At 40.3% G+C, this 26,880-nt stretch overlaps 1 protein-coding gene across 1 annotated transcript in view; it reads left to right on the top strand.

Moving 5' to 3' along the window:
- The first annotated feature begins 233 nt into the window (after window positions 1-233).
- LOC115085620 (regulating synaptic membrane exocytosis protein 2-like) overlaps window positions 234-26,880 on the top strand; it is a 914,496-nt gene continuing 887,849 nt past the window's right edge. The window contains exons 1-3 of the mRNA XM_029591858.1: window positions 234-297; window positions 1,928-2,047; window positions 26,417-26,516. Of these exons, the coding sequence (XP_029447718.1) occupies window positions 235-297; window positions 1,928-2,047; window positions 26,417-26,516 (283 nt within the window). The 5' untranslated portion in view covers window position 234. The remainder of the gene's footprint in view (window positions 298-1,927; window positions 2,048-26,416; window positions 26,517-26,880) is intronic.

A 26,880-nucleotide genomic window follows, 5' to 3' on the forward strand; every position in this document is an offset into this window, starting at 1 on the left:
TTGATATCAATTCATTGTTAATTGGCCAATCACTTATGTCTGATTAGTATGTATGTCTCCCAAATCAGTAAAGCATTAGGTTTTCCATATTATGTGTTAATGAGTACAAAAGCTGAAGGTTTTGAATCAGACAGGAGTACCAACATAAAGGAAAATGTGTATTATATCTTTGTCTGTCCTTTCTTCACCTTTCCTTTACTGCGCTATCTTGTCTGTCTGATTCTCACAGGGGACATGGATTACAACTGGTTGGACCATACGTCTTGGCATAGCAGTGAGGCATCCCCAATGTCTTTGGTGAGACATGTGGAGCCTTACCATTCAATTTCCTTTATCATTCCACTTTTCCTTTGTTTTATTTACACCTCTGCATGTTTTCTTTTTTGTATCCTTTTTTTATCCCACACCTGTAGGGGGCAGTCAAAGGGGAAAAAGAAAAAACTAGTGAGCAGGCAGTTTTGTCGGACTCTAACACCTTGTCTGAGAAACAAAAAGAAAATGGTGTGCTTTGGTGGCCACTCTTTGGAAGAGGACTTGGAATGGTCTGAGCCTCAGATTAAAGGACTCTGGGGTAAGATACGTGTAGTAGCACGACCCTTAACGAGGAGCATAGCCTATAGCGGACAAGGTACTGAGATTGTGGAGCCTGCATTTTAACTTGCTCATTTGGTCTTCGTTTGCTATCTGTCACTCATTAAAACAGTATTTACCATGAAGATGGGGTATTTCCTAGACAATGTAGCATTTCTTAAGGTGCAGAAAAGAAAAACAAAACCAAAAACTTCTGTTTACTTTGCTGTTTTTACTCTCTTCAGCAGCATAAGAATCAAAATTAATCATAAGGCACAAAGGAATGTTTTTGGTCTTACATTGCATGGTAATATTTTATGTTGCCCCTAATTATAAGTTATTAGTACTTTGGAGATTCCATTGGATTGGCTTGTTGCTTGCATACATGTCCCTGGGGAATGGAATATGAAATTAAATTTAAAATAGTTGAATCCCAGGTTAAAAGGAAGAAAATCTGGGTCTGATTGCACAGAAAAGTTGTTTTTCTTTTTTTCCATTTCACTGACATGTTTCTTTTTTGATTTTGTTGTTATGGCATTTTGGCGCAGTTTTGTATAGTCAAATAGTCTTTGCCATCTGCTTTATGTGCTTTTGTGCTTTCTGTGTGGTGGGATGGGTTATTTTTTTCAGTGGGGAAAACAGGAAAAAATAATTGCCTGTTATCTGATACTTTTGCTATGAATTTGAGCATGGAACTATATTATAACCTGTATATGGATTTGCTATGATACACAATGTATGCGTAATACATTTTAAAGCATGTAGTTCTACGATGATAAATAAATATAAGATTGTATATTTATGAGTGGTACGAATATTAAATATAGTTACATTTGGTAATGTAGGCTATTTTCCTGTAACTTTAATTTTGTATCCTTAATAATTGCACTTTTGGTTCTTCATGTGTGAGGATTAGCAACCCATGTTCTATAAGAAATATGTTGCTCTAAGCATTAGTTTGCTGTATAGCATTTTTTTCGAGCAATGAGAAACTTGAAATATCCACACAAAGACAATTTTTTAGGGCCTAATGATTTCTGCAGGATAAAATACTATAATAGATTAGAACCTTTTTGAATCTTTACGACAGACTTTTCTTAATAAATGGTTTGTTGTGTAGGATATCTCACTCATTCTGTTGCTTCTGGTAAGATCTGCTTAAATTAGATCCCTGTAAGTGTTACTCTTTAAAATAAATATGAATAGATTTCTTGAAATAATGCCAGAAAAACTATAACAATTGTGTAATCATAGTATTTCATAGTACATTCTGAATTTTGTAAAGTAGAAATTTATAACTGTTTTTATAGATATTTCATAGACAAAGATAACTTTTATTTTTACATTAACACCATAGCATCCTGTGACTTGGCAGCCATCCAAAGATGGAGACCGTCTAATTGGCCGGATTTTGTTAAACAAACGATTAAAAGACGGAAGTGTTCCTAGAGATTCAGGCACAATGCTTGGGTTAAAGGTTAGTACTATTTTTAGAACATTTTTTATATTTAACTGTTGATTCTTTGTTTGTTCATCAAAAGTAAAATGTACAGTATGTTAGAAATGTAAAAAGTATTTGGATTTTTAGTCTACCTTTCCAAATAATGCTTAAGGTGGCTTACAACATTAGTAGTATTCAGGTAAAGTAATTCCCTGCCCCAAAAAGCTTATAACCTAAGGAATGTTCAAAGAGGTTGTACACGTAAAAATAGCATATGTGTATGTAAGTAGCATGTGCACACATATATGCCATTTTTATAAATGTCGAGAGTATGCATATATTTTTTATTGTACATGTAATTTTACCAGAGAGAAAAAAGGGACGATCTAGGGATGTTCCAGGGCAGGATTCTGAAGATCTCACAGTAGTTATTTTGTAAGAAACATACTCAAATATAGTTTCTTACTAACTGTGGAGTTTATAAAGTATTTATATATATATATATATATATATATATATCACTGAACTTATTTGTACATTTTTACACTTGCTATGTGGATGGGAGATCTGGGTCAAATAGTGGAGGTCCAGTATGCAGTGGAGAAGGACTAGGTGACCTGGCAGAGGTATCAATGAACTAGAGGTTCCAAGTATGTGCATAAGTATTTTCAAAACAATATAAAATTCTGGAAGTTTATTCAGTGTCATAATTATTTTGCACATAAAATATAGAAGGTGAATTTTAAAAGCCTGGTACTTATATCAATTAGGGGATGCATCTCAAAAATGTCCAAAAAGGGGTGGGATGTGGGCATTTCGGGGCCTAGCCAAGAGATGACTGTGTAAATACTTGTGCACCCTGGCGCACAGAGGTTCCCTGCCATGTAATGGATGACCTGTAGCTCATAAAATAAAAGAATCAAGCCATTTCTGAGGGGTTTAAAGGGTCTGCGATAATGGGGATTGGTGGTTGGAGGACCTGTTAACTGGGTGAACTGGTGGATGAACTGCTAAACTGGAAATGGCATGGGCACATGTTCCTTTAAAATCCCCCATCTTATGCGGTAGAATTGGTGTTTGCACACCCATGCTTATGGCCAGGCTGTTTTAAAACGTGCACATATACACACATGTTATAAAATAGATACATCTCTGGATGAGGGCCAATGCACGCACACAAATATGCACCCGCCTGTTGGTTTGAAAGCTACCATCCCTTGTGCGTATGTTTATAAAATGGGTAGAGAAAATATGTGTTTTCTTGCACTGGAAATATACACATGTACTTTCAGGGCAGAAATTCGCTCCAGCTGCACAGTTTATAAAATACTAGTATTAATCTCCATTTAGGTGTGCAAATGCTGTATTACTGATAGGTTTGCAAGTTAGGTCCTAATTGGGTATATGAGGTAACAGGAGATAAAGTGACTAACCCAAGATCACAAGAACTGTCAGTGAGATAAGTGGGATTTGAAACTTAAGTTTCTTGGTTTTTAACCCATTGTTCTAACCACTCATCCAGGGTAGGCAATTTAAGCTCTTGAGTACTCAAGTCAGTTGAATTTTCAAGATATCCACATTTGTTTGCAGTGGAGACAATGCATGCAAATGTATCTCATTACATATATAGTATGGATAACTTGAAAACCCAACCTGTTTTCAGTACTTGAGGACATGAGTTTCCTACCTCTGCCTTAGGCTGTGTAATTAAGAAAAAATGTTTCTTACATTTACTATAATTGTATCCAGTAATATAAGTTTGTTAAAATCATATGCAAAGTTTACAAGGTGACTGCTTTAAATATTCTAAGCATATTTTGTATAATGCATTTTATATTACATCATCATATATTTATTTATGTAGCTTTATTAATTGCCTTCTATATATTCAATTCAAAATGACTTAAAACAACCCCCCCCCCCCCCCCCCAAAAAAAAGGCATCATCATATAACCACCATAGAAGAGAGCATAGCGCTATAAAGGTTCATGGATCCAATTTTTAGGATTCAATAAATCAAACTTGAGAGATTGATGAAATCAGCATATCCTTCATTTATTAAGTAATATACGTGCAAAGAAATCTTTAGGTCCCCCGAAACGGACAGTGTTTCGTCACAAGAGATGCGTCGGGAGGGACAAAGCCCAATGGTAAAGCGGTGGGATAGGTGACTTGAAATATGTTGAATGTTGAGCGTTGGAGATAATGAAAATGTAGAGGGAATCCAAAACAACTTGCAGTTATTAGCAGCAGCATCTCCTTAAGGAAGAGTTTCAGAAAGGAACATACAATTTTTACCGATTCTCCACCATACTTTTTCATCGAATCGGTAAAAATTGTATGTTCCTTTCTGAAACTCTTCCTTAAGGAGACACTGCTGCTAATAACTTCAAGTTGTTTTGGATTCCCTCCATAGGGCTCTACATTTTCATTATCTCCGAAGCTCAACATTCAACATATTTCAAGTCACATATCCCACCACTTTACCATTGGGCTTTGTCCCTCCCGATGCAGCCCTTGTGGCGAAACACGGTCCGTGTTGGGGGACCTAAAGACTTCTTCGCAAGTATATCACTTAATAAATAAAGGATAAGTTGATTTCATCAATCTCTCGTTTGGTTTATTGAATCCTAAAAATTGGATCCAATAATCTTTATAGCGCTATACTCTCTTCTATGGTGTTTACCTAACTGTATACCGCTCAACATCTCCACTCCTTATTAGCCATCATCATATAACCACCATAGAATAGTCTTTAGATACAAAATATGAGTTTGTTAACATGCAATTATATTGTTTATTCAATTGCGGGTAGATTTTGAAAGGTGCACACACATGAATGCGCCGATGCAGGCATGTTATAAAATCGTTGGGCCATGCGCATATGCGCGCCGGATTTTGTAATCAGCGCGCGCATGTGCACGCGGTGCGCGCAAGGGGGGGTACAGTTTTGCAAATTTTGCTCGGCGACACATCCCGGCCTTCCCCAATTCCCTCTCAGTCCACTCCAAATAAGGAGCAAACTGGAAGGGAACTTCCCTACTCCCTACCCTAACCTCCCTTCCCCTTCCCCTTCCCCTTCCCCCCAACCCCTAATTCCTACCTTTTTGGGTTTATTTTTTTTTCCCAACTTACTTCAGGGCCCGACCTGAAGTAAGTTGCACGCACCGGAAGCCGGGACAGCGATCAATGCTGCTTTCCTGGGTCCGGGAAACTTCAGGATGACCTGCAGTTAAAGAGTCGTGAGCCCACGACAATACTTTCTTGCGCAGGCGAGCAGGCACTACCGTCTTGCCTAGGGCAACTACCTCTGAAGGTGCAAGGACGATCTTGGCAGGGTCTAAGATGTATTGAGGCGTATTGGGGGTATCTTCAGTCTCCGCGGTGTGAGAGAGGGCATCTGCCCGAACATTCTTAAATGCTGGTCTGTAGTGGAGGAGAAAGTTGAAGTGGCTGAAAAATAGAGACCAGCGAGCTTGCCAGGGATTGAGGCACTGGGCCCGGTACAGAAACTCTAGGTTCTTATGATCCGTATAAACAATTACAAGGTGTTGGGCCCCTTCCAGCCACTGATGCCACTCTTCCAGTGCCAGCTTAATAACCAGCAGCTCCTTGTCCCAGATACCGTAATTCTTTTCGGTGGGTGAGAACTTCTGAGAGAAGTAGGAGCATGGCAACAATTTACCTTTATTGAATATTTGGCTTAGGACCGCTCCTACCGCAAGGTTAGATGCGTCCACCTCTATGACAAACTGACATTGAGGATCTTGATGATGGAGACATACGTCCCGAAGAAAGGCTCTTTTTAGCTCCTGGAAGGCTTCTTGCGCCACCTGAGACCAATTTCTGGCGTCTCTCCTTTTTTGGTTAGGGCAGTGAGCGGGGCCACTATCTGGGAGTAATGTGGTATAAACTGGCGGTAAAAGTTGGGAACCCTAAGAAGCGTTGAAGAGCCTTCATCCCCATTGGGCGAGGCCAATCCTTAATAGCTGCTACTTTATCCGGATCCATGTGGAAGCCCGTGGAGGATACAATGTACCTAAGGAACAGCAGGGATTCTTGTTCGAACTGGCACTTCTCCAGTTTGGCAAAGAGACGGTTGTCTCGTTGTTTTTGTAGCACTTGTCGAACGTGCAAGCGATGCGTGGCCAGATCCTTGGAGTAAATCAGGACATCATCTAGATATAAGATGACGGAAGTATGCAACATATCTCTCAACACTTCATTCATAAGGTTTTGAAAAACCGCCGGGGCATTACCCAAGCCGAAGGGCATGACCAAATATTCATAATGTCTGTCTCTCGTGTTGAAGGCGGTTTGCCACTCATCGCCTGGTTGTATCCTTACCAGATTGTACGCACCCCGAAGGTCCAATTTGGAGAAAATCTGGGCTCCTTGCAGTCGGTCTAGGAGTTCCGGAATTAGCAGCAATGAATACCTGTCTCGTCTCGTAATGGTGTTGAGGCCACAATAGTCGATACAGGGCCTAAGGGATCCATCCTTCTTCACTATTAAAAAGAACCCGACTCCAGCTGGAGATTTGGAGGGTCGGATGAAACCACAATCTAAGTTTTCCTGAATGTAGCTAGACATAGCCTGGGTCTCCGGAAGTGATAAAGGGTATACGTGCCCCCCTGGGGGGTGTGGTACCTGGCGACAAGTCTATGGCACAATCAAAGGGCAAGTGTTCTGGAAGGAGTTCAGCTTTTTCTTTAGAGAAGATGTCCTTGTAGTTCTGGTAGGCTTGGGGTATAGACACCGAGGTGGTCAACAGCAGAACACATGGCCGTGGGACTATGGCCAAGCAGGAATTAAAACAGGAAGGACTCCAAGATGCAATTTGAAGAGTATCCCAGTGGATAACCGGGGAATGCTTCTGGAGCTAGGGCAGACCCAAAATGATCAGATGAATGGCTCTCTCCAATATAAGAAACAATATTTCTTTGGTGTGCAGGAGGCCTGTGCAGAGAGTTAAGAGCTTGATGATGGTGGAAATACTCCCTGGAAGAGGGGTTCCCTGAATAGAAGAAACTCAGAGTGGAGGGTGAAGTGGCTGTACGGCAAGCTGTAATTGCTGGAAGGATCATAGAGAATAAAGTTCCCTCCGGCTTCGGAGTCCACAAATGCTAATGTAGCGAAGGAACCGCCAGGGTATTCTAAAGTCACCGGTACAGTGCATTGGGGAGCGATATTTGTAGTACCTAGGGTCAGCTCCCCGATGAGACCTAGGACCTGGCGTTTCCCAGCCGTTCACCACACTGAGCCAAGAAGTGCCCCTTGTTGCCGCAATATAAACAGAGGCCTAGGGAGCGTCGGCGTCTTTTTTCCTCCTGGAGAGGGGACCTCGCCCCAACTGCATGGGTTCCGCCCCTTGGCTACCTGAAGGCTTTGGAGGGGATGCCATCGGCCGAGAAAAATGCAGGTGCTAAGTTAGTCAGTCTTCGGGTAGATCTTTCCTCATGGAAGCATAGTTGGAATCGACGGTCAATCCATCCAGCCAGGTCAATCATCCCATCTAAATCGTCGGGAAGATCTCTTGCCGCTAGCTCGTCTTTGAGGCGTGGGGACAGACCTTCCAAGAATATCCCGTGAAGGCTGTCCTCCCTCCAGTCTAGCTCGGTAGCCAATGTGCGGAATTCAACCGCGTATTTGGCTAGCGAACAGGTACCCTGGCTTAACCGTAGTAATTCCGCAACTGCCGTAGACTGTGAGTGGACTCATCAAAAATCTGTCTAAAGATAGTCACGAATTGTTCCAGTCTCCCAGGATGGGATCCTTTCATTCCCATAACGGCGAGGCCCAGGCTAGGGCCCTGCCCTCCAACAGGGAAATGATATAGCTGGTCTTCACTAGATCTGACGGGAACTGTGATGGAAGCAGGATTAAGCGTACGAAGCATTGGTTGAGGAAACCACGGCACTGTTTTGGCCTCCCCCGAGTACCTGGGCAGGACCGGCACCTGTGTGGAGGTCGCAGGTCCGAGGCTTGGCATCAGAACAGGAGCAGGGGTTGTTACCGGGGATGTAGCATCCAGACGGTTTGCCAGTCTCTCTACTGTGGCCGTCAGTACATCTAAGCAGTATTGCTGCTGTGTAGCCGCTGAGCGATACCAGGAATGGCCTGGAGGCCAGCAAGGTCCACCGGGTCCATGGCCTTGCAAAACTGTTACATTCATGGACCCTTGGGCCAGCTAGAAGGTGATGATGCAGTGCTAGGAGAAACCCACAGTGGAGTTGTAGCCGGGAGGCGGACTTGCAGAAGAGATCTGAGAGTTGAAGTAGAGATCCTAGGGAGTCTTCACCATGGAAGCCCGCGATCCCCCCAGGAGGAGCCCGTGAGGACCTGAGCCACTTGGACTTAGGCGCGAAGAAGAAGTTGGAGCTGGGAGACCAACAGGAAGTTCACACCACTGGAAAGCCCACGGTTCCTCCGGGAGGAGCCCGTGAGAACCCGAGCCACTTGGACTTAGGAGCAGTCTCCGAAGGATGACAAGAGAGAAGTACTCTCCAAATCAAGACAAACTGTAGAGATGCTAGAAGCAGGGTCAGGCAAGCGTCAGGGCAGGCGGCAGACAGCAGTAGCCAAGGACGAGCCGAAGTCAGGAACCAGGGAGATGATCCGAAGTCAAAACCAGGAGACAAGCCGAGGTCAGGAGCCAGGAAGACGATCCGAAGTCAAAGCCAGGAGACAAGCTGAGGTCATGAGCCAGAAGATGATCCGAAATCAAAGCCAGGAGGAAAGCCAAGGTCAGGAGCCAGGAAGACGCCGAAATGGTGACTAGACAGCAACTAGAGAACTCAGAAAGTGGAACCTCGCTGCAAGGCAAAGAAGAAGAGTGTGAGCAGGATTTAAATAGTTTTGTCAGCGTCTGACATCAGTTCAGAGGAGGAGTAGGTTTTCCTCACGCTGGTCCCTTTAAATTTGCAGCCCTTGTGCGCGCTCGCTTAGTGGGCGGAATCTGGGCCGAAGCAGGAAGTGCCGGGGCTTGGCTGCGGAGAGGCTTGGCTGCGGAGGGCTTGGCTGTGGAGAGGCCAGGCTGCAGGCCGCGAAAGAGCGGGGGAACTCCGGGAGACACTTCGGAGCTGGACTGGAGGGAGATAGGAGCCTGGCCGCGGCACTCCGCGGGCCCAAAACGCAACAACCAGTGTGGGCAATTATATGGGAAATAACAACACCTTTTCCCAGGGTGCTATGGAGGCGATAATGACTAGTGCAGCCGATATCGCTGCGTATGATAACCCGGCACCGTGTGCGTTACCATACACTGTGATGCGGCCAGGTGCTCATTTGCCTCCCCATGCCCATTTTTCCTACTGTGGGTGATCATTTCGCTATAGTATAGCAAAATGATGAATCTAGGCCTTAGTTTGGAACCTCAGTTATCATCAATGAAATCACATCAGATCAGTTTCCTCTCATAGACAGAGGGAGGTCACTCCATAATTTAGGTGCTGTCATGGAAAATGATCAGTTTTGGAATCTGACATTTTGAAATCTTCTAACCGAATAGCATTGTAGTTGAAAATCATATTTTAAACATATATTTCTGATTGGAGATTTCCATGATATTTTATTGGACATATGTGGTGGACCCAGACATTGAATTATACTGTAACCCCACTGGCAAACAGTGCAATTTCACAAGAAGAGGTGCAGCTGATTCCTATTATGAACAACCCAAAACTAATCCCATAGCCATGTTTTTACTACTTGAAGCTCCCGAAGTAAATTACCATGAAGTCCCCAGTAAATTAGGTTACAATAATCTAATATCACAATAACTAGGACATAGACAACAGATTTTAACATTTGAAAATTCAAAAGAGATTTCAATTGCCACACTAATATCAGTTGTCCATATGCAGTGCAGAGCACAGCATTAATTTGACTTTCCAGTGACCAACTAGAATTTAACATGACCTCAAGAAATCTCTATCATCGCTAGCTGTGACTGACTGCCCCTCAATTTGGAGTTGATATTTTTCCAAATTGGTTCCCACTTGTAGAATTTCAATTTTCTTAATGTTCAAAAACAGATAGTTTATACCTTAAACCAATTACCAACTACTTTGATACAATTGTGAAATTGGAAAGATCCTGTCTCAAATCAGCTCCCAGGGATACTGAATTTGAACGTCATCAGTGTATATGAACAGGTAAACCAAATGAATGAATAATGTCTCTCAATGAGATTAAACTGACATTCAACAACAAAGGAGATAATGAAGATCCTTGTGGAACTCCCCAATTTACAGAACACAAATGAGTATATTGCCCAGAAATATATAATTGCTTCCTATTTGTTAAAACACTGGAAATCCAGCTCAAAACACTTCCTTCCAATACCAACACAACTGACAATGAGTCTCCAAGAATATCATGATCAACCAAGTCAAAATGCTTGATAAATCCAGTAAAATCTATCAGTACTGTGAATCAGCTATGTAACTGTGGCAGTACGGAGTCCATCAACGCCACCATAATGGTCTCCATACTATAGCCCTTATGAAAGCCAGCTTGGGCTAAATCCAATCTATTATTATTTTCCTAAAATTCAGAAATCTCAGAGGTCATCACCCTTTCCAGAACTTTAGCTACAAAGGTAAATTAGCAACAGGTCTATAAGAACAGACTCTAGGATCTACTTTAGCATTTTTTAAAATAGGAGACATCACAAACTTTTTCAACTGATCAGGGACCAACCCTTCAGACAGAGAAGAATTGATCACCATCCACATCCCTTCAATTCTGGTACAGCTAATAAGTCAATTAAATATGATGGGCAAGGATTGAAAATATTTCAATTTCTTTACCCAGTTTACCACCAATTTAATTTCCATAAGAGAAACTGATTCAAATTGTCTAAAACCTTCAGAACTCTCCAGATCGGCCAAATTAGGTTCAGGAATAACATCAGAAACTTCTTCCTGTAATAATAATCCATTCACATCCTCAGTGATAACTGATGTTTAAAAGTCAAGTGAGTCCACAGTTCCAGTTACCTTTTCCCCACCTCTATTGATAGATTTTCTCAAATGTGATACTTTTTCCTCAATAAAGGAATGAAGTGAGTTTACAGTCAGGAACATCTTCATAAACAAGATTCTTTATTATCCTCCCCTAACATAGTACCTATAATCTAAAAATTGTTCTTGAGTCATTATTGGGCTTTCTCAATAGTTTCTGACTAAAACTGTACACCACTGTTATACTCTACTATTCATACATGGAATTTCTGTCCATAAGATTCCACAGTGTATTTTGTTTCCTGTGGGATTTGTATCATGCTTCACTCAATGCCATCATTTACATATAGTTCCACCCCATCCACGAATTTGATCTACTCTGTCAAGTTGATATAAAGTATACTCTAGCATTACAGTGTCCCACTAGTTATCCTCCTTGCTCCACATCTCTGAAATTCCTATTTATTTATTTATTTATTGGTTTTTATATACCGGAAGTTCCTGTATACAATACATATCACTCCGGTTCACATTTAACAGAGATAACTATCGCCGGGTAGGCGGTTTACATGGAACATGTATGTCTATATAGGAATATTGTTATGTATTCTAAATCTCTAGTCCTACTATTCTAATTTCTGGCATTTGCATGCATGCATTTTATAATATGTTTTTTATTTGAACTTTCATTTGTATTCACCATCTGCTTATTAGCAGATGATACAGGCAGAGTAGAGTCATTCACATCTAGGTGTCCTTTATCCACATCCATCTGGGCTACTTCAACCCTAACCACAACCTCTTTACTAGGATATTCCAACTTCCCTGTTTTGCAAGTATCTTTGGAAAATACCTCCCTCCAAATTATAAACTGCTGAGAGACTTTCAACATTTTCCATGTTCTAATTTAAAAACTGTTTTTTCTCCTTTTTAAACATTACTGCCTGCAACTGTTTTCCACCTTGATTAAGGTAGAGCCCATCCTTTCAGAATAGTCTCATTCCCCCAGAATGTTGCCCAGATCTATCAAATCTAAAGCCTTCTTCTATGTAGCATCATCTTATCTATGTCTTCAGACTCTGAAGCTTTGCCTGCCTCTGGGGCATTGTGCTTGTAACGAGGAGCATTACCAAGAATGCAGCCCTGGAGAGATACTAGATTTCAATTTCTTTCCTAAAAGCCCAAATTTTGCCTCCAGAATCTTCTTCCCACTCCTTCCTATTTTATTAGTACCCACATGTACCACGACAGGGGGCTCCTCCCCAGCACTCTCTAAAATCTTATCTAGGTGATTTGTAAGGTCTACCATTTTTGCATCAGACAGTCAAGTTAATAAGAAATCCTCATTTCTACCAAGATCTACATTCCTAATGATTGAATTGTCAACTTCAGTGGCTGTCCTTACCCTTTCCTCCTGGCCACAAGCCCTTGGATACCCAATCTTGATGCAAGAGGATACTGCATCAACTAGAGAGTAGGACCTAGCTACAAGATCACTTCATGCTACACCACAGTGATGCTATCCTTCCAGGTGATCTTACTCCTCTAAGGTAATACAAGGCTGCCAGACTAGAGTTGGTACTTTACTAGTCTTCTCTATTAATCTCTCTGTCTGTCTCAGCTCATCCATGTCTACCACTCTAGGCGCCAAAGATCAGACTTGTTCTCTGAGAGCCAGGAACTCTTTGGATGAAAAACACCTATATAACGTCTTGCCTGCTGGTAGATAATCAGATATGTGGCATTCAGTGTGAAGGACTGGATAGCCTGCATCTTGTTACTGGACTGTTGTCTGCATTCTAATATTGTTGAGTTCATTTATTTATTTATTTAGAAGTGTTTCTATACCGCTTTTACAAACAGAGTTTAGTCAAAACAGTTTACATAAATGTAAAAAACATAAAAATAATACAATAACTAAAAAATTACATAGACCACAGTTGTTAGATATGTAAATTTACGAAGGGAATAGGGATGTCTAATCTATTGTAAAGTCCTACAAATTTATTTTATATATTTTATATTGGTTAGTCAAAGATTTGCATGGGGACTGCATCTAATCTATTTGTTAGGTCAGGGTTATAATTCTTATTGTCTATAATTCAAAGAATGTGCCTGGGATGGGTGGGAGTTGGGGAGGGAGGCAAGAAATTAATATATATAAAAACTAAAGTCTAGGGTTTTTTTTTTAAGTACTCCAACACAAAGAGAAAATAAAGTCTTGGGCTTTTTTTAAGTATACAGACAGACAAGGAAACAAAAATTTAGGGCTTTTTAAAGCATTCAAACACACATGGAAACTAAAGTATATGTTTTTTTTAAAGTGTACAAACAGGGAAACTAAAGTCTAGAGATTGTTTACATGTACCAATACTCATGGAAACTAAAGTGCAAAGTTTTATTACGTGTACAAACAAATAGGACTTATTAAAATGTGCAAACATAGGGCAAATGAAGTCTAGAAATTTTAAAATGCACATACAGCGAAATCAAAGTCTTAAGGATTTTAAATATTCTAAGACACAGGGAACCTAAGAATTCAACCCTCTATGTCTATCTCCTCACACAGGCTTTAAGTTATAATTTCCCAAACAGCAATACTTAAAATTTGTGCAGCAGAGTCAGCTCTTTCTCTTAGTAGTCCCTCCGGATTAAGGCAGCTGAGCTTCTACCTTGCTATATTTTTTCAAACAAACTCCTTTGAAGACTCACATTGCAATTGGTTTGACAGTGATTCCCTTGGCTAATGTTCCTTCCAAACAATACTTTAGTTAATAGCTATTGAAGTGAACATCACACTTCAAACAGTTGTTCACTCAGCAAGCACACAGAGAAACTAAAATATAGGGCTTTTTTTTAAAGTGTGCAAACATTCAGGGAAACTAAAGTCTAGGGCTTTTTTAATGTGTGCAGACATACAGGGAAACTAAAGTCTAGGGCAGAGATGGTCAACTTTGGTGCTCAAGAGCCACAAACAGACCACATTTTCAGTATATCCACAATGAATAAGCATGAGATATATTTGCATACAATGGAGACAATGTGTGCAAATCTATTCATGCACATACATTGTGGCTCAACTGAAACCTGGCCTGTTTTTGGCTCTTGAGGACTGGAGTTGGCCACCCCGGTCTAGGGCTTCTTTGGCCTGCCCAGATAACAGCACTACATAGCCAGCAGAGGATGAAGCCAAAGGAATGCTGGGAGACCATTTAAGGTAGAAATGGCACAATTTGGCTGGCTTTGTCTGATTGTGCGGGATGAGAATGGCCAGGATTTGGAGCCAGGAAAAGAGGAGTGCATCTGTCAGCTCTTTACTCATTTCTTCTCCTGAAGAGTTAGTTATCAAGAGAGAGACAGAAATCGGCACTGTGAGGAAATAGAAAGTCAGACAGCTGTTCTTGCCTCATAACTGAGATACATGTAAAATCCCATTAAGGGACAGAGGAACCAGGAGCTAAACTTAAGAAAACTGCAAGTTTCTATTATACTTCACTACATTAAATTTTCCCATTTAATGTTCTGCTTGGATTTGTCTACTTACATAATACTAGTAAAAGGGTTAATTACTGTTTTTTTCTGGTGTGATGATTTTTATCTGGTCTATGGTGCAGAGAGGTTGTTTGGGATGGCACAGAATTGTGGTATCGAGGTGATGGGGAACCTGTGTCATCCCCCACTCAGGCTACAAGCCTGAAGATAAATCATATTAATGAATATAATCTCTCATGTGGTACTCCCCACCCCAAGCATAGGGGTAATTCATAGTCCAGACCAAGGAGGCCACATCCAATTGCCAGTTTCAACTACGGGGGCCCTGATGAGTGTCAGGTTGTACTGCAACTGAATTTAAATACTCTACCCTCATGTCATAACTTATCAAAGAACTTGAACAGCCTTTCATACACAAATAAAACTTCTAACATACGTTAGCCACAAAAACCACATGCAATAAAATGTCACTAACACCAAAAAGAAATACATCATTTACACTTGTTATCACTTATGCACTCGTAAACATGTACCCACACAAACTTTTCATTCTGTCACTATGCACTTCAGTATGCTTTTCATCCCATAATTTTTGATTGGCTATTCCACTAGTTATGGAATAAAGACCAAATATATATTCTTCAAATGATTTAATATAAAAGAAAGCTATAACTATTAAGTCTTAGATCATCATTTGTTGAGTCACTATTGTGAAAAGTTGACAAGAAGTTTCATTAATCCAGTGTTCTGAGATCAATAAAATACTGGCTTCATCTCAAATACACAACTTAGGCTGTGATAATATATAGTAAATAGGGGTTATACAAATACAATTCATTTTGTTGAATAATTAAAACATGGTTTCATGTTGAAATGACAAGGTCAGTGAAAATGGAAACTTGAAGCATTGTGTTTAAGGAATGAGCCTTATTGTGGGAAATCGACAGCAATATACATGCTCTATCTATTAATTATGTTAATTTAGTCACCACAGAGATCAGACTAACCAGCTTGTAGTTCCCAGCGTCCTCCTTACTAACACTTTTGTGAAGAAGAATGATATCCCCCTGTCTCCAGTCCTCTGGAACTACTCCTGACTCTAAAAAGAATAATTGAAAAGGTTATTCAGTGTAGCTGACAGAACCTTTCTTAAGTTCATTTAAAACCCTTGTATGCATCCCCTCTAGTCCCATCCCTTTATCACATTAAGTTTAGCTAGCTCCTTAGAAAAATGGATACATTTATCCTATAAACTTTGGCAGTATATTCAGCAGTGCAGTCACACCATTGAATATACCCAATTATCTTAAAGTTATCTGATAACTTTATCCAGCTAACTTTAGGACTACTCTCCAGTATAAGATATACAGCTAATTGAATATTGGAGTAAGCCAGATAACTTATCTGGCTAACTTAACTCCGTCTCAGAATGCCTTGGAACATTCCTATCTTATCCAGCTAAATTTTATTCAGATCATGAGTTATACAGTTAAATTTCAGTTGGATAGGAGGCTGGAATATTTAAAAGGTGGAATTTAGGAAGATTAACTCACAATCCAGTGGGAGCACTGAGAGGAGAGGATCACCTTGCTGGTGGCTGGAAAGAATCAGTAAGTACTGCTTGGAGAAATTTTTAAAACTTAAAAGTAATGTAGATAAGTAAACTATTGGGGTATATTATTTAATGTGTTCATGTGTTTGGTTTTAAATAGGTAGTTAGAAAGTCAGGTAACAAACAGAAGTTTGTGTGTTTTGTTTTAAATAGGTAGTCAGACAGATAAGCAACAAACAGAAGTTTGTGTGTTTGGTTTTAAATAGGTAGTCAGAAAAGCAGGCAACAAACAGAGGTTTATGTGTTTATATTTTCCAACCCATCCACCCCTAGCTCATCCTTTAATTTATAGGCAATTGCCACTTTCACACTTAAAAAAAGAAAAAACAGCCTTTTAACTTAGACTCAGAAATTCTCCACAACTTATCAAGAGTTTGTTCATTCCTTTGTAGGTGACTACCAAATATATAGGGGTAGATTTTCAGAGAATCTCGCAGGTGTAGATTTGTTCGCGCAACCCGTGCGCAAACAAATCTATGCCCGATTTTATAACATGCATGCGCAGCCGCGCGCATGTTATAAAATCCAAGGTCGGCACGCGCAAGGGGGTGCACAATTGTGCAACTTGCACGCAACGAGCCGCGTAGCCTTCCTCTGTTCCCTCCACCTCCCCCCACCTTCCCCTCCCTTCCCCTACCTAACCCGCCCCCCAGCCCTATCTAACCCCCCCTGACCTTTATCGTCAAAGTTACGCCTGCCTCTTGGCAGGCGTAACTTGTGCACGCCGGCTGGCTGCCGGCGTGCCATCCCTCAGCAAGGCCGCAACGGAGGAGGCCTCGGCCCCGCCCCCGGAATGCCCCCAGACAGGCGCCTCACCCACGGCCCAGACCCAGGACCAGCGCCCTGCCCACAGCCCCGCCCCCGGAACGCCCCTTTTTCGAAGCCCTATGCAAGATAGGCTCGGCGCGCGCAGGGGCAAGCAGGGGCAGGTTTTCGGGGGTTACGAGCGTAACCCTTTGAAAATCTGCCTCATAGTGAATACACTAATACATTTAAAGGACCCTCATTGTACATATTCCTACTCCCATAGCTACCTAAAACTTAACTAGGAACTGAACAAATTTAAGATTAAGGCAGCAGTCCAGTAGCAAGAGAGGGGCTGCCCAGTCTTTTTCATCGAGTGTCACATGTATGATTTTTTTACCTGCCGTGAGAAATTTTACATGTGCATCCGATGCAAAGAGCTCCTGTCTCTCAGAGAACAAGTCTGATCTCTGGAGGCTAGAGTAGCAGAACTGGAGGAGCCGAGGCAGACAAAGAGGTATATAGATGTGACCTTCAGGGTCATAGTAGCCAAGTCCCAACTCCAGTCTGGCAGCCCTTGGAGGAGAAAGGTCTCATGATCAGAGAGCATCAACCTGGTGCAGGAGGAAATGATCCTGTAGTAAGAAGCTGCTCTCCAGGTGGTGCATTGTCCTTTCGCACCGAGGATGTGTCTCCCAGGGCTACTGCCCAGGAGGGAAAGGTTAGGTTGGCCGTCATAGTTAGTGATTTGATTATTAGAAATGTAGACAGCTTGGTGGCTGCTGGGCATGAGGATCACCTGGTAACATGCCTACCTGGTGTGAAGGTGGCAGACTTCACGAGTCACCTAGTTAGGATTTTAGATAGTGCTGGGGAGGAGCTGGCTGTCATGGTACATGTGGGCACTAATGACATAGGAAAATGTGGGAAGGAGGTTATGGAAGCCAAATTTAGGCTGTTAGGTAGAAATCTGAAATCCAGAACTTCCAAGGTAGCATTCTCTGAAATGCTTCCTTTTCCACACACAGGTCCCCAGAGGCAAGCAGAGCTCCAGAGTCTCAATGCGTGGATGAGATAATGGTGCAAGAAAAAGGTATTCAGTTTTGTAAGGAATTGGGGAACCTTTTGGGGAAGGGTGAGTCTTTTCCGAAGGGATGGGCTCCACCTTCATCAGGGTGGAACCAGGTTGCTAGTGCTAACCTTTAAAAAGTAGATAGAGCAGCTTTTAAACTAGAGCAAAGATGAAAGCCAACTGTCGCTCAGCAGTACATGGTTTGGAGGGAGGTATCTTCAAAGGATACTAATGAAGCATTAGAGTTAGGGCATCCCAACAGAGAGGTTCCAATAATAAGAAAATTAGTCCAAGTTCCTATATTTAAAAACTCACCTGAGCTAAAAGATTCTAATTTATCCCTGTCAACTGAAAAGCAGAATGTAAATACAAAGAAAAAACACACTTTGAAATGTTTGTATGCTAATGCAAGAAGTCTAAGAAGTAAGATGGGAGAATTAGAGTGTATAGCAGTAAATGATAATATAAACTTAACTGGTATATCAGAGACTTGGTAGAAAGAGGATAACCAATGGGATTGTGCTATAGTGGGGTACAAATTATATCACAATGATAGAGAGGAACATCTTGGTGGCAGGGTAGTGCTTTATGTCCGGAATGGCATAGAGTCCAACAGGATAAAGATCCTGCCTGAGACTAAGTGCACAATTGAATCTTCATGGGCAGAAATCCCTTGTGTGTTGGAGAAGAGTATAGTGATAGGTGTATACTACCGACCACCTGTTTAAATTGATGAGAAGGGCAGTGAAATGCTAAGAGAAATTAGAAAAGTTATCCAAAGTGGTAATACAGTAATAATGGGAGATTTCAATTACCCCAATATTGACTGGATAAGTGAAACATCAGGGCATGCTAGAGGGATAAAGTTCCTGAACAGAATAAATGACAGTTTTATGGAGCAATTGGTTCTATAACCAACGAGAGCGGGAGCAATTTTGGATCTAATTCTCAGTAGAGTTTAGGATTTGGTGAGAGAGTTAACGGTGGTGAGGTTGCTTGGCAATAATGATCATAATGTGATCGAATTTGAATTAATAACTGGAAGGGGGATAGTAAATAAATCCACAGCTCTAGTGCTAAACTTTCAAAAGGGAAACATTGATAAAATGAGAAAAATATTTAGAAAAAAATTGAAAAGTGCATCTACAAAGGTAAAAAGTGTGCAACAGGCATGGACATTGTTAAAAAATACCATCCTAGAAGCATAGTCCAGATGTATTCCACGCATTAAGAAAGGTGGGAAGAAGGCAAAATAATTACCAGTATGGTTAAAAGGTGAGGTGAAAGATGCTATTATAGCCAAAAGATCTTCATTCAAAAATTGGAAGAAGGGTCCATCAGAAGAAAATAGGATAAAGCATAAGCATTGGCAAGTTAAATGTAAGACATTGGTAAGACAGGCTAAGAGAGAATTTGAAAATAAATTGGCCATAGAGGCAAAAATTCACAATAAAAACTTTTTAAAATATATCCGAAGCAGAAAGCCTACGAGGGAGTTGGTTGGACCATTGGATGATCAAGGAGTTAAAGGGGCACCTAGAAAAGATAATGCCATCATGGAAAGATTAAATGATTTCTTTGCTTCGGTGTTAGAGAGATACCCATTCTGGAGAAGGTTTTCATGGGTGATGATTCAGATCAACTAAACAAAATCATGGTGAACCTTGAAGATGTGGTACACCTGATTGAGCAACTGAAGAGTAGTAAATCACCTGGACCAAATAGTATACATCCCAGAGTTCTGAAATAACTAAAAAATGAAATTTCAGACCTATTTCAATTAATTTGTACCTATCATTTAAAACATCCAATGTACCTGAAGATTGGAAGATGGCTAATGTAACCCCTATATTTAAAAAAGGATCCAGGGGTGGTCCAGGAAACTATAGACTGGTGAGTCTGACTTCAGTGCCAGGAAAAATCATGGAAATTGTTATAAAGAATAAAATCATAAAACATTTAGATAGACATGATTTGATGGGGCACAGTCAGCATGGATTTACCCAATGGAAGTCTTGCTCACAAATCTCCTACATTTTTTTTAAGGGGTGGACAAAGGTGAACCAGTAGATGTGGTATATTTGAATTTTCAGAAGGAGTTCGACAAAGTCCCACATGAGACGCTTCTAAGAAAACTAAAAAGTCATGGGATAGGAGGTGATATCCTTTTGTGGATTGCAAGCTGGTTAAAAGACAGGAAACAGAGAGTAGGATAACATGGTAAGGTTTCACAGTGGAAAAATGTAAACAGTGGAATACCTCAGGAATCTGTACTTGGACCGATGCTTTTTAATATGGTAAATAACTTAATGACGGTATATAAAAACCTCTTGTATATAAAAACCTCTTAAATAAATAAATAATATATTTATAAATCATCTGGAAAGGGGTGCAATGAGTGAGGTGATCAGATTTGTGGATGACACAAAATTATGCAGAGTAGTTAAATCTCAAGTGAATTGTGATGAATTTGAGGAGGACCTTGCGAGATTGGAAGATTGGGCTTCCAAATGGCAGATGAAATTTAACGTGGACAAGTGCAAAGTGATGCATATAGGGAAAAATAACCTTTGCTAGAGTTACACAATATTAGGTTCTATCTTAGGAGTTACCACCCAGGAAAGTGATCTAGGTGTCATAGTGGATAGTACATTGAAATCGTCGGCCCAGTGTTCTGGGGCGATCAAACAAGCAAACAGAATGTTAGTAATTTATTAGGAAGGGAATGGCAAATAAAAGAGAGGTTGTCATAATGCCTGTGTATCCCTCCATGGTGAGACAGCATCTTGAATACTGTGTGCAATTTTGGTCACCACATCTCAAAAAGGATATGGCTGAACTGGAGAAAGGGCAGAGAAAGGCGACCAAAATGATAAAGGGCATGGAATGGTTGCCCTATGAGGAACGGCTAAAGAAGCTAGGGCTGTTCAGTTTGAGAAGAGACAACTGATAGAAGTCTACAAAAACCATGAAAGGACTTGAACAAGTTAATTAAATCTTTTAATTACCATGTCTGATAATAGAAGGACCAGGGGGTTCTCCATGAAGTTAGCAATTAGCTCATTTAAAACAAATCAAAGAAAATTCTTTTTCACTCAGCTCATAGTTAAGCTCTGGAATTCATTGCCAGAGGATGTGGTTACAGCAGTTAATATAACTGGGTTTAAAAAAGGTTTGGATAAGTTCCTAGAGGAAGAATCCATAAACCGCTATTATGGTAATTAATAAGCAATAGTAGCTTGTGATTTAGGTAATGTTTGGGTACTTGCCAGGTGCTTGTGACTTGGATTGGCCACTATTGGATACTGGGCTTGATGGACCCTTGGTCTGACCCAGTATGACATATTTATTTTCTTATGTAAATGCTGCTGAATATGGATCCCAAAGTAAATCAAGCAATGATGCTGGATTTAAGGAAATTTAAGGAAATTTTGAGAATTTCTGGCAGTTACACTGGGTTACCTTTTCAATGCTTTTTTAGTGTCAGGATTTGTCCGGAGAACTGGAGACAAACAGAAGTAGTTCCTCTTCACAAAAGAAGTAAGCCAGAAGCTAGGAACTATGGGCCAGTTTGTCTGACATTAGTGGTGTATAAATGTATTTATTTATAAAAATACTATCTCACCCATATCAGAAAAGCAGTATTGGGTGGATTACATAAAAACATATAACAATTTAAATCAAATAACATTAATAGCAATCATCACTCAGAGAAATGAATAACATGCTTGACTATACTCCAAATGACTAAAAGATCCCTCATCATAACAAATCAGGCCTTAAAAACATGTTTCCTGAAATAACGGTGCCTTAAACATTTTCCTAAAGATTGTAGGTCCTTTGGCCAAAATTCCACATTGTGGGCCCAACCACAGAGAAGGCACAACTTTGTGTCTCCTTTAGATGGGCCTGGTTAACTGATAAAATAGTTAATAAAATACCTCTGAGAGGACTGCTGCTAAAACAGAGAATAATGCAACTTCTGGAATTCAGTGGATTACAAGATTTGAGGAAACATGATTTCACCAGAGATAGGTCTTATCCAATGAAATTGATCTATTTCTTTGGGTGACTTGTGAGTTGGAGCAGGAGGGCCTTTGTCACAGTTCTGCATAGGTGACTTGTAAATAAACTGAGCACCTTTGGTAAGTGCCCTGAAGTGACTGACTGTGTTAGAAACTGATTGAGTGGGAGGAGACAAAGGATGGTGGTAAATGGAGTTCACTCTGAGGAAAGGGGCATTACTAATGGTGTGCCACAGAGATTTTAGTTTTTGGACCGGTTCTATTCAACATTTCCTAAATGATTTTGCAGAAAGACTATCAGAAGGGTGTGCCTTTTTGCCATTTATATCAAAATCTGCAACAGGGTAGACTGCCAGAAAGGTTTGGAAACCCTGATAAGGAGTCTAGCAAAGCTTGAGGAATGGTCTAAGATTTTATGCTAATAATGCAAATTCATGCATTTGCGCTGCAAAAACACAAGGGAGTGGAACAGTATAGGATAAGAAATTATTCTATGAATATAATAGGAGCGAGATCGGGAGGTGATCATATCTGATGTTTTTAAGGTGACCAGACAGGTGGATAAAGTGATGGTAAAATCGAGAATGATATGTATGTGCAATAGGAGAGTAGTGATAAGCAGAAAAAAGTAGGTGATATGTCATTTGGAATACAGTATACAATTCTGAAGACTGCTTCTACATAGGGATATAAACCAAATGGAATTGGTCCAGAGCAGTGGTTCTCCACCCTGTCCTGGGGACCCCCCCAGCCAGTCGGGTTTTCATGATATCCACAATGAATATGCATGAGAGAAAATTTGCATACACTGCCTCCATAACATGCAAATTTTCTCTCATGCATATTCATTGTAGATATCATGAAAACCTGACTGGCTGGGGGGTCCCCAGGACAGGGTTGAGAACCACTGGTCCAGAGGATGGGCTACTTAAATGGTCAGTGGTCTTCATTGTTAAGCATATAGTGTGACTTAAGGATCTAAATGTATATCCTAGAGGAAAGGTGAGATAAGGAAGATATGCTAGAAACATTTAAATATCTCAGAGGTATCAGTGTACAGGAGGCATGATCAAGTTTTTCCAAAGATATTGAAGAAATACTAAAAAAAAAACAGGTGGGGAATAAGCTTGATGTTTCTCCACATGAATTAGTATTCATCTGTTTCTTTCTTTTGCCTCTCACAAACATTATAATTATCTGGAGTTTGTACATACAATGCAAGAAACATTTGTTAAACATTTGAGCCATGTAAATTAGCCATGTCCTTTTGGCTGTCTTGTTATGTCTATTTGCTTAAAATATATTTTTAAAATATACACATTAGTACAGCTTTGACCCAGTTCCTTGTAGATTCCAAGACATTTTCAGTATATTATCTTTTTGGAACTATTGATTTAATCTCCAATTACGCTCCTTCTTCTTCTGCAGGGGTGGCCAACTCCAGTCCTGAAGAGCACAAACAGGCCAGGTTTTCAGGATATTCACACTGAATATGCATGAGATAGATCTGCATGCACTGCCTCCATTTTATGCAGCTCTATTTCATGCACATTCAGGGCCAGATTTTTAAAGGGGTACGCGCATAAGATACGTGCATACCCCCCGAAAACCTGGCCCAAACACCCCCTGCACGTGCCGAGCCTATGTTGCATAGGCTTCCGGCGTGCACAAGTCCCGGGGCTTTCCTGGGGGGGGGTGTTTCGGAGGGCGTGTTGTGATCTGCGCGTCATCGGGGGGCATGTCGAGGGGGCATGACACGTTCAGCTCGTCATCCGGGGGCGGCGCCGTGGGCATGGTTTCGGCCCGGGGGCGTTCTGGGGGCATGGCTGTGGCCTCCGTACCAGCCCCTGGACCGGAACATGGAGCGCGGCAGCTGGCCTGGCGCACGCAAAGTTACATCTGCTTCGAACAGGCGTAACTTTCATGATAGAGGTGGGGGGGGGGGTTAGATAGGGCCGGGGGGGGTGGGTTAGGGAGGGGAAGGTGGGGGGAGGGTGAATGAAAGTTACTCCCGAGGCCGCTCCGATTTCGGAGTGGCCTCAGAGGGAACAGAGGCAGGCTGCGCGGCGCGCACAGGCTGCCGATTTTGGGCAGCCTTGTGCGCGACAAACCCGGATTTTAATGGATACGCGCGGCTACACGCGTATCTATTGAAATCCCGTGTACTTTTGTTCGCGCCTGGTGCGCGAACAAAAGTACGCGTGTGCGCAGATTTATAAAATCTGCCCCTCAGTGTGGATATCCTGAAAACCTGGCCTGTTTATGGCTCTTGAGGACTGGAGTTGGGCACTCCTGCTCTACAGTTTTGTTAGGGGCCTTCGTTTTCAATTTTTACTTTATTTTTCCTGTGAATTTATCATTATTTATTATAATGAAAAAGGGAGAAAATCAGTGGATAGAAATGTCATTTTCCACTGATTTTTTCCCCATTTTTATTCTGTATAATAAGCATTGCTAAATTCCCCAAAAAAATAAAATAAAGATTGAAAATGAAGGTCCCTAAGTATTGGGTAATCTCTTGTGTAACACCATGCCACTCACTAGAAGGTTATAGAAATCCTTTACAAATTCTCCACCAATATTTAATCAATGTTACTATGTGGATAACCAATAAGATCTGTGATTTTACTTTTTATTGAGCCTTAGTTCTTTACTGAGATGTGTTTTGGGGCCTCAGACATTTGAATGCAGTAATAATGATGCTTGTCCATTGTACCTGAAGCCTTCTGTTACAAAACGTATATACTTATCTGCCCTGTCTTAATTTAGAAATGTAGACTATTCTGGCTTTAAAAAAAAGATAGTCAGCATTCCTTTTTCAGAGCTACATTGGTAAATTACATCTTGTTGTCACATAAATATTAGTTATGCTATTTTTACTACTAAACAGTTTTATGTATTAAAAATTGTTTTGCTGAAAGTGCATTTTAACTGCTTTTGCTGAAGTCATGTCCCTATCAACATAGGTGCTTTCCTGTGAAGCTCTAGATTTGCAGATAAAATATTTTTGATACAGTTCAAGCACATTAATTTGAAAAAATACCCCAAAAAATAAATTAAAGTAGCAGTTGTCAACGTGGGCAGTGTTGGTGCTACAAAAGCTCTGTAGAAGACATGTAAACTTTAATAATTAATAATTATATTAATAATTATTTAATAATTAATAATATTAATAATATTAATAATATTAATATTAATATTAATAATATTTAATCATTTCCATTTCTTCTCTTCTCCCAGTTCTATTACCTTGTTATTTGTAACTGCTTCCTTCCACACCAATAGGTTACTCAATTGTTCATTGTACACCCCTGTTATATGTAAACCGGCATGATGTGTTTGTAACATGAATACCGGTATATAAAAATTTTAAATAAATTTTTAAATAAATAAATTATAGATTTACTCAGACACAAGCTTTACCATTTAAAAAATCTGTTGAGGAATTGACTGTGTTTCCTTTCCTATCTGGTTCCTTCCCATACATGGGAAAATGTTTGCACTTTCACCATGTTGAGCTAATTCCTACAATATATGAGAATGCATCAAGAGAATGATAATAGAGATTTTGTCTCCAGGATCTGGTCTCTCAACAATGCCCTGTTTGTTCCCTGCATGTACTTCAAAGTTTCTCTTTTCATAAACAACATTTACTTATTTGTAAAACAGTCTTATTGTGGCCAGTATCATATACTATCGGCAAAAAGCCATATTTAAACACTGAAATTGATGCTTGTATTTTTTTTTTTAGTTATTCTGAGCTTTTCAAATTTCACTGATATAATTCCATTGTATGCCCTAGGGTGAGGGGAATATCAAGGAAACATGATCTTATATTTTTAGCTTTTATCCAGCTTTGGAAAAAGTTTATGTTCTACATTATCTAGGTCATTATCATTATGAAATAAGAACTGAGTCTTTCTATATTTGATATAAATTCAGATTTATTTGGTTGAACTTTAAAAAAATTTATAAACATTATTAAAAATCTGTCTTATGACAGAAAAAAAACAGTGAGCATTTTACTGATAGAATAGAATCCCTAGGGCATTTTGATTTATTGTTTGTCACTGTTAAGTAATATAATTTTTATTTTTGTTGCTGTTTCTGTTGTCAAAATATTTCAAGAGAGAATATGTAATACTTTAAAGCAAAGATCACAAGTTTACTGTCCCTATAGGATGCAAATTATTTCTCAGGAGTAATCTTAACAAATATTTCTTTACAGAGAGGGTGGTTGATATGTTGGACAGCCTCTGAGTGGAAGTGGTGGAGACAAAAACAATATCTGAATGAAAAAATACAGGAAATCACTAAGGAAGTGATGAGAATTATAATGCTAAATTAATTGGACGAGTGGGCAGACTGGATGGGTCAAATGCACTTTTTCTGCCATCATGTTTCTATGTTTATTTGGCTGCACATAAAAAGTAAGTTCACTAACTTTTGCTTGAAAATTGAGACTTAACTGATAATCGTGTATGTTTCAAACAGGTTGTAGGAGGAAAAATGACAGAATCAGGTCGACTCTGTGCTTTTATCACCAAAGTGAAAAAAGGAAGCTTGGCTGATACAGTGGGTCACCTAAGACCAGGTATGTTTTAATTTTGAGAAACAATTTGAATTTCTGCTGTTGTAATTTGGATCAGCCGGAAACCTGTGACCTGAATTTCTGACAATTATAGTTTTGAATTCTCTGACTACATTAGGAAAGTAGAATCAACTGCAGTCATTTAGGGCTCCATTCATTTATTGTGAGATAATCAACCAAAATAAATGATCTTAGCTTGAGAAAAAGATATGTGTGCAGGAGGAGGCTCCAAGTATGCTGTCTATCCTGCCCAGAGATGCTCATGAACCAAATGCAATCACATCTTTTATTCAGATCCTTCAGACCTGAATATTTTTATTACTGTGGAAGGCTGCTCGGACCAGACCATTGCCGCAGCTGCACAGTT

The sequence above is a fragment of the Rhinatrema bivittatum genome, chromosome 2 (assembly GCF_901001135.1).
Source record: "Rhinatrema bivittatum chromosome 2, aRhiBiv1.1, whole genome shotgun sequence".
NCBI classification, from domain to species: domain Eukaryota; kingdom Metazoa; phylum Chordata; class Amphibia; order Gymnophiona; family Rhinatrematidae; genus Rhinatrema; species Rhinatrema bivittatum.